The sequence below is a fragment of the Carassius gibelio genome, chromosome A16 (assembly GCF_023724105.1).
Source record: "Carassius gibelio isolate Cgi1373 ecotype wild population from Czech Republic chromosome A16, carGib1.2-hapl.c, whole genome shotgun sequence".
Taxonomy (NCBI): Eukaryota; Metazoa; Chordata; class Actinopteri; order Cypriniformes; family Cyprinidae; genus Carassius; species Carassius gibelio.
In genome coordinates this window covers 14,944,936-14,960,587 of record NC_068386.1, presented here as the reverse complement: position 1 = coordinate 14,960,587, position 15,652 = coordinate 14,944,936, and the positions used below count along the sequence as shown (strand labels likewise).

Below are 15,652 nucleotides of genomic sequence, written 5' to 3'. Positions count from 1 at the left end.
TTATTCATGACAAGACGTAGTCAACCAGATGATGAACACTATTAACAGTAATTATTATATGCTGTAATCACACTTGTAGCAATATTTGTTAGTTCTGTGTGTTGTTTCAGGGTAAGAATCATCTGAGGTCCTCTGAGGGATTGGCATCATCTCTTCTAAGGTGTATAAATTATTTGAAAAAGAATGCATTTTTTTAAAAACTGACCATGAACACATGTTAGACTGCACCCCATAAACACAATCAAGCCTAGAAGAAACCACCCCTTTCATTGATTGGTAAGCAGCTGTGTAATAAGCAAGGTTAAATACAGTCAGCTGGTCATTATTACAATATTAATTTACAATATAAAGCACATCAAAATGATACAAGACTCATTTTTATATGATAATGGCCAGCTGCTTGCACATTATACCTTGACTATAACTGCCATGTGCGGTTTCTCACCGTATGCGCGACCGTTGATGGAGCACTTGTTGAAGGTCATGATGTTCTGGGTGAGTGTTCCTGTCTTGTCACTGAAGATGTACTCCACCTGTCCCAGCTCTTCATTCAGTGTGGTGGTCCGGGCCTCCGCTGCTGTGTTACTACGGCTACAGAACATGCGCCGGTCCCAATTAATGAAATAACTGTGACCCAGACGAATCACCTCCACACTAAGAGATTCAGACAGATGGAAAGAGAAACAGACGGAGGGTTGTCAAAATGCAAATATGACCTACTTTTCAGTAGAAACAATTAAATTGACGGTAGACCTCTGACCACAAGGCAAACACAACAAAACAGTCACACAAAAACACACAATACAGTTTTCTTTTTCTAAAGACATAGGTTATTTAGTATGCAGCTGAAACAGACAATGGCATAACAGTCTACCAGACCATTAAAAGCAAGGTTTTAATACTATTCATTTATATAGACTTTATGAATCTGCCATTTAAAACTGTCATTAAAATGTGATTTTGGGTATGTGTGTGCTGTGCCATGGTGCTGCTCAGTGCCATGCTGCAGGTCTTCCTGTCCGAGTCTGTACCAGTCAGAGGTGGGTTACATTCACTGCAGTTAGAGCTCATTCAGAGAGCTGGTTCAGAAAGGTTCGGTCAGGATTTTAGTGGTGTTATATGAACTATGATATACAGGAGGCTGTTGTTATGTCAGAGAGAGAAAAAGGGGAGTCTATGGGGTCTAACTCTTACCTGTTAGGAAAAGTCTGAAGAAACATGAAAACAACAAAATAAATCAAAATAAAATACACAGCACAGTATCAAGCATAAAACCAACTTAAGCTAGTACTTCAAACACACACAAACGCACACATACACACACACAAACAAACACAAAAGCATCTAAATCAAAGAAGAGAAGTAGATTTTAACAGGAATTTTTAATAGGTGTCTCAAGACTTTTTAAAAAGAAATGGAGCAATAGATAAACTATTATTTAACAAAAAACAAAAACTTAAATTCAAAAGTAGCTAGTCCTAAACATATCAAATGTTTGTATCCCTCCCTTAAAATTCTTCCAGTTAGGAATTTTAATGCTTCAGCTTTATTTCATTTAGCCGACAAGGCAACATTTCAAATATCAGATTTTCATCTAATATCAATATGTTTTTTCTTTATTTCAGTTAACGAAATATGAATATAAATATCTCTCTAGTTTAAGTTGTTGATAAAAACCCTAATAGAACAAAAGCATCATTTAAAGGTAAACAGTTAAACAATTCGAATAATTGTAGAAAAAATATTTTTTTGGAATGACTATAAATGTAATACTTAGTGATGTTTATCCCTAGAAATGAAAAAAAAAAACATAAATAAAAAATTATAATAATAAATTGGATAACATAGTTGACATGCTTCATATAAAATAAATAAGAAATAATACAGCTTATATAAATTTTACATTTATGTTCAAACCATGATGATTATTAGTTTTTTTATGTTAAGCGTTTCAGACCATTTTCTACTGTATATATTTTTATCGTATTCATGGTGTCATTTGAACAGTTTTCATGGGATAATTAATCGTTCTTCCTCTCCTTATCTTGCTCTCTCTCACCTGACATAGAGGGAGATGGGCACGACTGTGTTGAGGATGATGACATATGACCAGAAAGACAGGAAGGCAGAGAACAAGAAGTTGTCCACTGGTGGGTCCCAGGGAAGGAAGCTCTGGAACAGAGCACCCACTTCTTTCTCCCAAACTGCATTTCCTATGGCCAAGATCACTCCCATACACACCAGGAACCCAAAAATCTGAGGAGGGGAAAATTACTAATTACTGATTCCAGACCTTGAACTGTATGCTTATTTATATACAGTCAGACATTTCTTGGCAGAGTTTATGCTGTTTATCTCTTTCAGTACCCAAATCTTCCGAACTTCAGCAGGGGTTTGTGAATGAGTGTGTGTTTGTAAACGGATTCTCACCCACAGCACCAGTGTATTCATCAGTCTGTCTATACTGGTCCGCTTGAACTTGGTCCGTCCGCTGTTCTGCATCAGTTTGGTGTCAGGACCTGAGGTGCAAAATCATAATTAAGACAGGTTAAACTGAAAAAAAATCACACACACACACACACACACCAACCTGCGAAAATAACAAGGCCATAGCAGCTCTCTGTGTTGCGCAGTACGCAGCCGCGAAGCAGCATGTTCTGGTTGCTGAGGGGGTATTTACAGTCTTTCCAATACAGAGTCCCACAGAAACGGTCAAGCTTGTTGTTGGGAGGCTCACACACCACTTCTCCTGCACATACACACAGAGATACAGGAGGAAAAAGAAGGTCACACATATTCGAAACATCGAAACAGTACCATTTTATATAATAGGTGTTATGAGCAACTGTTCAGCATCCTGGGTCTCTGCACAGCTTGAGTGCTTTGGAATGGTTTGTTGTTCTTTAAAAACAGGAAGTGTGGGTGGTCTGTGCTGACACAAGTTTGATGGTGTGTGTGTGTGTGGCAGTATATTGTGTTGGGTGTTAAAGAATTGTTGCTGAGAAACTATCCACCACATACATTACATTCCGCACACTTTGACTGTATCTTTGGCTCTCTCTCTCTCTCTCTCTCTCTCTCCAGTAAACTAACTCAAAGTAGGGTCAATAATTTGTTTAACTTTGTTATTTTTTAATGCATCTATTCACTAGTCCTCTAGTTTTTTTAAGAAATGTCAAAAATGTTATTTATAATTTAATTTAATTATACATTTCATTTATTCATCTATACATTTTATTTTATAAATTATACATATTTTTTATTTATTTGACTAAATTTGTGTGTGTGTGTGTGCTGTAACCTATTTGCATAATTCCTTTAGTGAATGCCCTGACTGAAAATAAGCAATTCCTTACTGCCTTTCTATTTTTGCTCCATAAACTTCTGCAAATCTGAAACATATTATCAGTTCACAAGATTGGTCAGCTGTCTCCTTTTCTTACTAATTCACTTTCTCATTTCCACTCTATGCTAACTTTCACATCTGCGCTCAAAACTGGAGCGTATTCAAAATCACATACCATCAAACTGGGCCAGGTTATTAGGATCTCCCAGCTCTGAGGTGACAGACAGAGACTGACGCACCTTCATGTTCGTTTCGCTGTGGCAGAAAAATAACGACATTGTGTGGAGCTGCTCTGAAAACATTAAATCATGTTAAACAGCAAATTCAAGAAAACAAACAAAGGCATACCCATCCAGTTCTGCAGTTTCAATGTAACAGAGGCTATGTGGTTCACTGCTGGACAACAGGAGCAGGTCAGCCTGTAACACATATACAGTATACAGCAGTGGTATTATTAACTAAAACTATTAACACATTTGAAAATAAAGCTAAAATAAAACTATATATATATATATATATATATATATATATATATATATGTATGTATGTATGTGTGTATGTATATATATATATATATATATATATATATATATATATATATATATATATATATATATATATATATATAAAGGGTGAACAACTGATTTTTGTTTACTTTGAGTTGAAGCACTAAAACTGAAAAAAAAACTAAAATAATAAATTAATTTAAATAGTAATATTTTAAAAGACAAAAGCTAATTAAAATGATATAAGCACAGCAAAATTACAAAAAATGTAACTATAATTAAAATGAAATATGAATGTAGAAAAAGAAAACTATTCAAAATATTAAGAAAAACTATAATAGCATCTAAATAATATTAAAATAACACTGGTACACAGACGAGAGACTAGCTGCTATTTACCCTCGAGAGGCATAATCAGCGAATTAGACCTTGGCTACTGAATCAATGTCCCAGTGCAGTATTCGAGAGCAAATGCATCAGAGATTGGTGCGTACATGACCGTGAATTATTGAAAGTAATGTCTGTGACTGCTGAGCTAGTAAAGTGTCTTTTTATTTTATTAAACCACGTTTAATTAATTCATTAATGTCATGAAGGACTACAGAGGAAAACTCACTGCCACAAACTGATTGTTCTCCAGTTTGATGATGTCACCCACTCTGACATTCATCCATTTCTCCTTCTGAAGTCTAAGAAAGTGAAAAAAAAAGAGTATAGGATACTTATGAATGCTTTGTGATTGTTGGAAAAAGAATCTTTATGATATAAAAGCATGCTTTTATGTCATGAACATTCACTATCTTGCAAGCAACAGCTCGTACACATTTATATTTCTTGTAAAAAGCAGTTGTTTTCTTGGAAACATCATGTAAAAGGAAGTGTGCATATTAATATGAGACTCACATGCCACCGATGAGGACCTGAGACTGACGGTTATTCACCTGGTTGTCACTCTTGTGACGAAACTGTGGGATGAACAGAGATGTGTGTGATGTGTGTCTGTTTTTTTGTGTGGTAGTTGTGGTGTGATAGGTCACTGTTATAAGCATAACTATATTTCTGTGTGTAGAGGAGTTTGGGAGTTACAGTAAGTCACTGCGTGTGAGACTCACATAGTCATCGGTGGCATCTTTGACTGCAGTGATGCTCAGCACCAGCACTAAAGGCACAATGGTAGTGAACCAGGATAATGAGGAGATCTGTGGAATCAACTGAGACAAGAACATACACACTATTACACACATTTTTAAAGCCATTTGTATAATATACTAATGCACCAACTATTAATTAATGTGAACATATATTCAAACAATCTGTCAAAATGATTGTGGCATGCATGTTCTCACTAACGGCAACCTTTAGGCCAGGAAGAATATCGGCATGGTCACAGCCATGATTTGATTTTTACAAACTAACTTGCTTTTCTCTCTACACTTTTAATTATCATTTGAAGTAAGAATTCATTCGAAGTATATACCTGCAGTATGAGAAGAAACAGGAAGTAGGTATTGGCAACTTCCTGGAACTGCTCAAACAAGTTGACTGGGAGGAAGGTAATGATGTTGTACTTAGAGGTCATGATGCAGTTGCTCTGTGAACAGTGAAAGAGATGATGGGGAGAGGTGAAGGAGCGGTAGAAGAAAACTGTACACTTAATTTATAAGTACATTTATGATGTATGAGGTTATATGTGTGGCTTACAGCATACTGGAACTTCTCATTGTACTCTCTATCGTTGGCCCGGAGTCTCCTTTCCTCCTCTGTGAAGAAAACAAACTTGTGTATGTTAAGTCAGAAGACTTTCTCACTGGCTTACAATAAATACACTGCTCTGCTGTGCTGTTATTAGTCACTGCAATGTATGATTACCCTAGAGAGAAAAAATAAACAGGAAGCCATGCTCAAGAAACACATGCAATATATGCTTTATGTTTGCTGAGAAAAAAGTTTGAATTAGCTGAGCGCACAAGTCACACACCACCTGCATATATCATGCAGTAACAGGGGAATACCGTAGCTTTCAGTTCCCCATGAAACAAACTATACAATCAGAGGGACATGTCAGTGCTGAACGCCAACTTTAATCAAATGAGATGTGAGGATGGCTGTAGTTGCGAAGTCGAGCGCAACACAACAAAGAAGAAGGAAGTCATGGCTAATTGTAGTGCGACAGATTAATTCCTGCATTATGAGGCTGAAAACGGGACTGTTACAGAATTGACTGTGGTTAGCATACAGTCATGAACCTGCTGTTTTCACTTCTGTTGAAAACGAGACTTACAGTTTCAAGCTCACACGAAGCTCTTAACACCGCAGTGTTTCCAGCCAGACTGACACATAAGACACAAAAACACACAAAGTAGTAAATAAACACACCAGCTTGTATCTGAGAAAAGCTCTTTCTTTTGGGTATCTCGTCTTTTGACCGAAATTGCATAAGATGGCTCTGTTGGATTTACTTTGCTCTGTATCTGTCACATCCTGTGCGCACAGCTGCACAGTTTTTTTTTGTGCTGGGTAATGGCCATTCAGTTTGACAGCCTGTCTGTCTGTATGTGCGTGTGTGTGTGTGTGTGTGTGTGCATCATCATATCATATTATCCATGGCTGACTCGCTGCATCTGTGTGATGGAGACACATTTCTAAGATCTAGACCTGAATGAATTTCCAAACACTCTACTAGATTTTGTTGGCTAGTACTGTTTAGCTGATGGACCAAGGAAGTGTTGAGCAAAATATCTCAATCAGATCTTTTCTCTGAATGAAAAAGCAACTGAAACTCACTCTTATCTCTCTTCCTCACCCTCAACATAACCTTTCACAGTAAGTTAAAGCATTTGGTTGGTCTGATTTCACTCCGTGCTGCTGTAAAATTGATGAGTATCTTCTTCTAAAATAAGAAAAAACTAATCTCGTTATTCAATGCTCAGAAGTGAGAAAAAAGAGGTCTGATAAATGGCCGAGAACTGCATCTGCACCATTTACACATGCATCAAAAGGTCAAACCCATAAACCCATGCATGCGAATAGATACAGCCAGTCTGTTTCCTTCTGCACCGAGACCTTCACACCTGCTCTGGTCCTCTGCTCAGTCATCGAGACTCTCTCTGCCTGTGGTTTCCTGTTTTAAGACAGCTTGGCTGTCTCATATTTCGCCGCTATAATAGCTGATTTATATGCACTGCCCACATAGCCAACACACAGTAACACACTAAAGCAAGCACTTTAAGCTAACAAAAAAAAAAAAAAAAAAAAATCACATCACTGGGGCAGTACCCTTAAAAGTACACCTTTGTATTCTAAACTGTATGAGGCCTAATAGGCCAGGCTACTAATATGTACTCTTAAAGTGATAGAACATTCTGTCATCATTTTCTCACCATCATGTAATTTAAAACATGTATGACTTTCTTCTGCAGAACACAAAAGTTGGTATTTTGAAAAATGTAATTTTATTTTTGTCCAAAAAAAGAAAGTCACTGGAGTCTAATGTTGTTTGGACCTCAGTGTTGTTCTTTTTTTGTGTTCCACAGAGAAAAGCAAATCATGCGGATTTGGAAAGACACGGTGAGTAAATGATGACAGATTTTTGGGCGGTTAACTATTCTTAGGTACCATTCCTTGAGTCATAGGTGCAGACTGAAATAAATAAATAAATAAATAGAACATTATTGTGCGTTAGTGTGGAGCTAATATAGTTATTGAAACAGTTATCTTTTTATTTAATAATCTTGGTAAGAATGGACCTTAAAACTTTTATTCTCAGCGTTTGTAACATTTTGCATCTCCAACGGTAGCTTAGAAATGAGTCATACTGTAAGTTTATATCAGCTTAAGTTTGATCTTTTGCTTGTGAACATATTATTTCCGAGTTATGCAATCCTTGTGAATTTTGCTCACAAATAAAGAACATTGTGTTCCAATGATAATACATGATACCTGTATGTGTCTAAATTCTAAAGAATTTTCAGTGAAACACGATACAATGTTTGGATTATTTCCATCTGAGACTTTAACCTAATCTCAAGTGGTTTTGTATACTAGTTTTTCATATTTTATATGAGTTGAAGGATCAGTCCTTGAAGTGTTAGTGTTCAGAAAACTCTCTCACTCTTAGTTGACTGAATAGCAACTCCTAATTGTCATTTTTGACACAGGTTGCACTATTTCTTGTATACCTATTTCTTGTATATTCTGATGTCCTTAATACTGTACATAAAAAGTAATCTATGGTAGTATCAGTATCAAAGTATCAAACAATTAAATCAAACAATTAAAGCTGCAAGCAGCGCTGAAAGGGGCCCTCGCACCCAGAGCCACCTCCACCCAGTAGGCTTCGGAAATCAGTGAACATTGGGGAACTTGCTTTTAAAGTGGTAAACATTGGAGGGAGGAATTTGTCAAAGTAATTTATATGTTTACTTACTACATATTTCCTGCTACCAGCTGGTGGTGCTATGACAATAACTGAATATTGGCATGTAGATGTCTTCAGGCCAGGACTTTTATCAAACACGTGAAGTTTGGTGCAGATCAAACATGGTATGTTTGAGTTAGTGTAAAACATAAAATATCCTGTTGCCTACAGGTGGTGCTATGATTATGACTGAATATTAGCCTTTAGATGTCCTCAGGCCAGGACTCTTATATGTGAAGTTTGGGGCAGATTGGACAATGTACGCATGAGTTACAACAACTTCCTCTTTCAAGGCATTAGTGTAAAATGCTTTAACACTTAGTAAGTTTTGCTAGCATGTTTAAGCATGTTTCTAGCATGTTTAGCACTTATTGGCTTATTTTAGTGTGTTGCTAATAGTGCATCACTTCCAGCTAATAGTACTGTCACTTCCTGTTGAGAGCAGGTGGCGTTGTGACTATAACTGAATATTGGCATGTAGATGTGTTCAGGCCAGATCTTACTGAACATTTTGAGTATAGGGCAGAATGGACATTGCATGCCTGAGTTACAGCAACTTCCTTCCTAATAGCATGCTTTAGCAAATTAAACATGTCCCTTCCTGTTGCCAGAAAGTAGTGTTGTGACTATAACTGAATATGGGCATGGAAATATGATCAGGACAGAACTCCTATCAAACATGTGAGTTTGAGTTACAGCAATTTCCTATTTACCGGCAAAACATTTGTCAGGCAACCAGGGACAAGCCCTTCAATGAAGATCTTCGCAATTTAGCATGGCAAATGCCTTCTGATTACACTCACCAAATTTCAAGTTGATCAGATAAAAACTGTAGGAGGAACGATTGGTGACCGTGCTCTAATGAAGAGTCTTAATTCAACTCACTTCATCTTCCCTAAATCTGTATCTCTGCTTTCAGCCATCCTTACCCCATCTCCTTCCTGTCCCATCGCTCCCTCATTCTGTACTCATTCTCTATGCCTTAATTTTCTCCTCTCATCCTCAAGGTCACAACTTTCTTTTCCCCTGCTTGTGGTTATCTGTTATACTCTGTTATCAGTCCTGATGGAAAATCACACTGCCGCTGCCATTCTGAGAGTCTGCATGATGACATAATGGCTTTTGCCGTTGGTGGGTCTGGTTCCATCCGGAGAGCACCTCAGCAAACTGTGACATTAAGCATTTTTAACACAGCGCCCTTACTAATACAGCCAAGGACAAGGGATAGCCGCAGTGAAACACTGCTTTTAGAACATTTCTAAAAACAGTCTCGTTGACAGAGAAGGAGTGGTTGTTGTTGTGATTCAGCACTACTGCCAAGGACATCCGCTACACTAACTCACAAATCTGTGCGAATTCAAACAGACCAGCAGTTATGGATGTGCAGTGATGCAATACGTCTTGCGTAAGCTAGTGCTGCATTGATGGACTATTTTGAATGCGAAGTGGAGTTGTGACTTTTATTATCAAAGTAAAATCAAAGTATATTGGCATAGGCCTGATTTATTTATGTATTTGATTTATTTTTGCATGTATTTGATGTAAAATCTAAAATATTGTGAAATATTATTACAATTTAAAAGAACTGTTTTCTATTTTAATACATATCAATTTCTGTTTTATTCTGGTGATGGCAAAGCGATATTTTATATTTAAAAACGTTAAGCTCTTTTTCCCTTTTCTTTTTTTTTAAATAAATATGATTAAAATAAGACACTCACATTAATTTCTGGTTATACCACATTTTCTTGAAAAATTCCATTACAAATTAATGGTCTTTTATACAACAGGAATACAATAAGTATAAAGAAACTGGCACACGTTATAAAGTGTGAAGAATAAAAAGTTTAATACACTTCGATGTGACTAAAATAAATGTTTAAATAACTTAGTATAATAATATTATATTTAGTTAATATAGATTGTTCTCAAGTTAACACCAGCTTAGCCTGGTGATATAAAAGAATACAATCAATTGCAATCTTTCAGACAGGTCTCAAAAACAACACACATTTAACTATAGTGTCAAAGTAGCACTAAAGCACCAATGAAGGTCCTGTTGTCTCCACTATTTCAAAGCATTTGTCTCATTTAATGTCAAAAAGAGACAATCCGCAGGCTCAAATTAGCCTCTAAGTGGGTGAGCTAATTGCTACTGTACTCCAACCTTTTGCACACACAGCAGAGGAACAGAGAGAACACCACCCAAATACATGACTCCATCCTAACTGAGGCCAAATACTAGGAATGCATTTATCCAATAGTATCAGTATCAGCTCCGATATAGAATTTTCTGCCAGATAGGGTATCGTCAGACAAGACCGATCCAAGTCCGATAAAATGCGTATACTATTCTGTGTTATTTGTTGCATGTTTAGGTAGATTTATAATCTGGTGTTTAATTAAAATAATATGTTTGTTACATTAATAAGATATAAAGAGCACTGGTCACTTCAAGAGTCTCAAATGAGCAATGACTTTGACTGTTTTCATGCGGTTCAGTGATGTGAATGTTCAGTTTATGCAGTTCAGTAAAGTTGACAAGAATGATAAAAAGTAAAATAAGTTTAAAGGGTTAGTTCAGCCAAAAATGAAAATTATTTCTGTAACAAAGAACAAACTTCATAATTACGGGAAGAAGGAGGCGGGAACTGGAGGACATTCAAATAAAACTTTAATGACAAAATAAAGACAAAACAGCGTGACTGCTCCTCGTGGACGACTGTCACGCACAAACAAAAACCAAACACAAAATAAAGTCATTAGTGGGTCAGTTAGAATTTGTTGAAGCATCGAAAATACATTTCGGTCCAAAAATAACAAAAATTAATAAAAAAGTAATTTTTGTTATTTTTGGACCAAAATGTATTTTTTGATTATGTTTTTATTTTTTGATTATGTTTTTATTACCTTTCTGGACATGGACAGTATACCAGGACTGTGTTCCGAAGATGAACGGAGGTCTTACAGGTTTGGAACGACATGAGGGTGAGTCATTAATGACATAATTTAAATTTTTGGCTGAACTAACCCTTTAAGTATGAGTCCTCTATACAAATGTAACAACTGTTAGCAATGGGCATCGATGGAGTCCCGACAAATAGAAAAATTGCCATAATCCTCCACTGTCTTGGTGCTGGAGGACAGCATGTTTTTCACACACTCGGAGATGCGGACAATTAAGGCGCTGCAATTATGATGTCACTATCGGAGGGACTATAGCAAATAGGGGTGCTCCGATCACGATCGGCCGATCGTTAATGCGCATCTCGTCAGTAAAGCCGGTTCTCTAATCAGCGGTTAATTCCATCAGGTGTGTGATTTCACATAGAGCAGCTGTTACTACACAGAGCCGTTGTTAACTGAGAAGACCAAAAAACGCTGAAAATGAAGTGGATTTGCGCATCTTCTCTATTAACAATGGCTCTGTGTAGTAACAGCTGCTCTATGTGAAATCACGCACCTGATGGAATTAACCGCTGATTAGAGAACCGACTTTACTGACGAGATGCGCATAACGATCGGCCGATCGTGATCGGAGCACCCCTAATAGCAAACACCCAGTTCTCAACGAAGGGAGATTTTGACCTACCGCATGTTCCAAACTGGAACAGCTAGCAATAATTTACTTAGCTGAGGGAGCACAACCCAGCTCTTAGGAGAAAGGGGGCTCAACCTGCAGCATGTTCCATACTAGAATGGCCAGCAGTAGCCTACCTAGTTGAGGGAGCACAATACCAACTCTCAACAATAGAGGGGGCTTTACCTACAGCCCCCTCTCGTGAGAATCGGAAGGGTAAGCATGCTGCAAACTAGCCAAAAACTCATTAGCCAATATTTTTATGAAAACTCCCGAACAAAACCATTATTATATTTTTATGAAATAAGCTACGTGGAGCAAAACTCTTGAGACGAGATTTATGACAGATAAAATATGTTACTAAATAAATACACAATCGTGTATTTACCATATTTACTATAGTAACATTAATGCCTAGTGGGCATAGTCTTTTGCATCACTTAGAAATATTTCTGCCTTGTATGGTGATTATAATCCACATAGGATTAAGTTATTTCAAACACTCGCTGCTGACTGAAAGTGAGTTTTGAGCTCAACTTATTTTAAAAGGTTTTTAATGCTGGTGTTAAAGCTGGTAGCTTTCTGACATGATTTGTGGCACTGATGCTCTTCAGATGCAGAGAAACTCCTCCTTTGTTCATAACCACTCCTCGCTTTGTCCCAAGGTTTTCGTCGGGCCAAAAAAAAACAGGCATTTGGCCCCGAGGAAGCACCGGTGAGGCATGATCAAGCACCGGAAGTGACAGTGGAAATGTGACTGGCCCTGGCACGCACTAGCACGCCCGCTTTTGGCTCGACAGTGATACCATGGCTATTGAACCTGTTGACGCCTCTCCATGGGCGTCTAATTTGACAGTCGCTAAGAAAATATCTGGCAGACTGAGAGTTTGTGTGGATTTAAGATCCGTCAACAAAACAGTAATCCCAGATCACTACCCTCTGCCATCAATAAAAGAGCTGACCATATAATCTTACAGTCTCTGCACTGGCTACCTATTAAGTTCCGTATCAGGTACAAATTATTATTACTTACCTATAAGGCCCTAAATAGTTTAGCTCCTGCATACCTAACTAGCCTTATACCACACTACAATCCATAACGCTCCCTAAAGTCACAAAATGCTAGACTTTTGGTAGTTCCTAAGATAGCAAAGTCCACTAAAGGAGGAAGAGTTTTTTCGCATATGGCTCCAAAACTCTGGAATTGCCTTCCTGTTAATGTTCGGGGTTCAGACACACTCTCTCTGTTTAAATCTAGATTAAAAACATATCTCTTTCACCAAGCATTCGAATAATGCATCACATAATTTGTGTTTAAACTGACAGTCACCACTTATAAGCTACTACTAAATATTGTAGAAATTAAATTTTCTGTAAAGTTGGTTTGCTATGATTTGTATTTTAAAAGCACTATACAAATAAACTTGAATTGAATTGTCATGGCTCAACAATTTTTTCCAAACTTAACCTCCATCAAGGCTATCTCCAGGTTTCCCTACACCAAGACAACAGAAATGTTACTGCATACGTTACGCATATTGGCATATTTTGTTAAACAAGGTAGCCTTTTGGACTCAGTTCAGCCCTTGTTGTTTCCAAAAAATAATTTCCACCATACTGACTTGTGCCCCTGGCACTACCATCTACCTTGATGGCATCATTGTCCATCCCCCGAATGCAGTGATTCACGAACAGTACTTAAGGGCTATTTTGCTGCACTCAGTCAACACAAATTGACACTTAACATGGAGAAATGCTTATTTGCAGTACCAGCGGTTGACTTTGTGGTTGACTTCGTCCGAGGGCCTTTTGCCATTGCACTGCAATATTAAGGCTATCCATCAGGTGTTGGAGCTGCTCAAAAAGGATGCTCCATGGACCTGGTCTTCAGCTTGTTCTGATGCTGTCCACACACTTATGGAACTTTTGACAAGCTCACCTGTCTTGGCACACTTCAGTTTTGACTGGTCACATGTGCTGCTTCAGCTACTGCTCTCCTTTAACAACTCTAGAATGGCATTCAACAGCCTGTGGCTTCTGCTTCTCATGCCTTTAGCCTGACTGAACAAAAGTACTCAACTGGAGAGAGGGAGGATCTGGCTTTTGTATGGGCCAGCCAGGGCTGGCATGCCTACCTTTATGGCTAAAAATTCAACCTTCAAACTGACAAGTGCACTTATGTCACCTTTGCCATGTGCCATTGGACTGACTGTCTCCAGCAGTATGACTTTACAATACAATACACCTTAGGCATAGATAATGTGGTGGCTGATTTGCTGTCCCGTTCTGTGTCATCACTCATTGCCTCCTGTCAGGTGGCTGAGAACAGGGACCTTATTCAATTAGTATATGCACCCCTAACAGTTTTTGTGTCCTTGGATGAATTCACAGAGGAGTCTGCTGCTGATTCCACGCTATCTGCAGTCCGTAATCATGTCCTTAATGTCAGGCCAGCTCAAGTTGTGCCATTATCCCTGCTAAACTCCAGAGGATGAGTTTTGACCATGGCACTTGAGGGCCATCTCGGCATAGTCAAACTAATGCAGCGCTGTAGGGATCTTGTATAGTGGCCAGGGTTGGGCAAATATATTGAACGGCTTGTTCGGGACTGTGCTACATTTCTTATGTATTTCCCTGAATTGGAAGATTAAAGACTTTGTGTTTGAGTTTACTCCTGTATCTTCTTGTTCCTCCCTTGCAGCAGCGTAATCATGACAGAATACCGGACCCAAGTAGTAAGCGCCATCCCTCTCTTGCTCCCACAAGCCCGCCGGCTGCCCCAGAGCTTCCTCCAGTGTCAGCTCCAGCCTCAGTGCTTCGATCTGATTTAAAAAATATGGAGTACCCCAAAAATTCAGATCTTGCTCCAGTGTTGACTTCAGCCCCTGAGTTTGCTCCAGTATAAGCTCTATCCTCTAACCAGAGTTGAGAGACAGTTATAAGGTTCCAGCCATAGAGGCCAGGGCGTAGGCCGCTTCCTCTGAGGCTGCTCTGCCATGGCCTTCTGAATTGTCTGCTCCATCATTGCCTTCTGAACTGTCTGGTCTGCCATGGCCTCCTGAGTACCCTACTCCAGCGTGGCCTCCTGAACTGTCTGGTCTGCCATGGCCTCCTGAGTACCCTACTCCAACATGGCCTCCTGAACTGTCTGGTCTGCCATGGCCTCCTGAGTACCCTACTCCAACATGGCCTCCTGAACTGTCTGGTCTGCCATGGCCTCCTGAGTACCCTACTCCAACATGGCCTCCTGAACTGTCTGGTCTGCCATGGCCTCCTGAGTACCCTACTTCAACATGGCCTCCCGAACTGTCTGGTCTGCCATGGCCTCTTGAACTGTCGGATCCACCATAGTCTGCTGAGCTGCCTGCTCTTCCATGGCTACCTGAGCTGCCTGCTCCTTTCTCACCTAACCCTCTACGTTGGGTGTTGTGTGACAGGAGGACGCACCTTCCGGTAGGGGGGGGTTATGTCAGACTTAGTCTCAATGGCTGCTTTCATTGGCCAAGACCCGTCCATGAGGACATTTGATCGACATGTCAAACATCCAATCACAGTTCGTTTCATTAAAGGGGGGGGGGGGGTGAAATGCTATTTCATGCATACTGAGTTTTTTACACTGTTAAAGAGTTGGATTCCCATGCTAAACATGGACAAAGTTTCAAAAATTAAGTTGTACGTTTGAAGGAGTATTTCTGTTCCAAAAATACTCCTTCCAGTTTGTCACAAGTTTCGGAAAGTTTTTTTCGAGTATGGCTCTGTGTGACGTTAGATGGAGCAGGATTTCCTTATATGGGTCCTACGGG

The 15,652-nt window shown here is 38.8% G+C and overlaps 1 protein-coding gene across 2 annotated transcripts in view; it reads right to left on the bottom strand.

Annotated features, from left to right (window-relative positions):
* LOC128031002 (phospholipid-transporting ATPase ID) overlaps positions 1-15,652 on the bottom strand; it is a 43,065-nt gene that overhangs the window by 16,427 nt on the left and 10,986 nt on the right. For both annotated transcript variants that reach the window (XM_052619170.1, XM_052619169.1), the window contains 11 exons: positions 5,554-5,612; positions 5,330-5,443; positions 4,965-5,063; positions 4,756-4,817; positions 4,469-4,541; positions 3,695-3,765; positions 3,522-3,601; positions 2,591-2,749; positions 2,431-2,519; positions 2,060-2,256; positions 446-654 (listed from right to left, as the gene is read on the bottom strand). In XM_052619170.1, the coding sequence (XP_052475130.1) occupies positions 446-654; positions 2,060-2,256; positions 2,431-2,519; positions 2,591-2,749; positions 3,522-3,601; positions 3,695-3,765; positions 4,469-4,541; positions 4,756-4,817; positions 4,965-5,063; positions 5,330-5,443; positions 5,554-5,612 (1,212 nt within the window). The remainder of the gene's footprint in view (positions 1-445; positions 655-2,059; positions 2,257-2,430; positions 2,520-2,590; positions 2,750-3,521; positions 3,602-3,694; positions 3,766-4,468; positions 4,542-4,755; positions 4,818-4,964; positions 5,064-5,329; positions 5,444-5,553; positions 5,613-15,652) is intronic.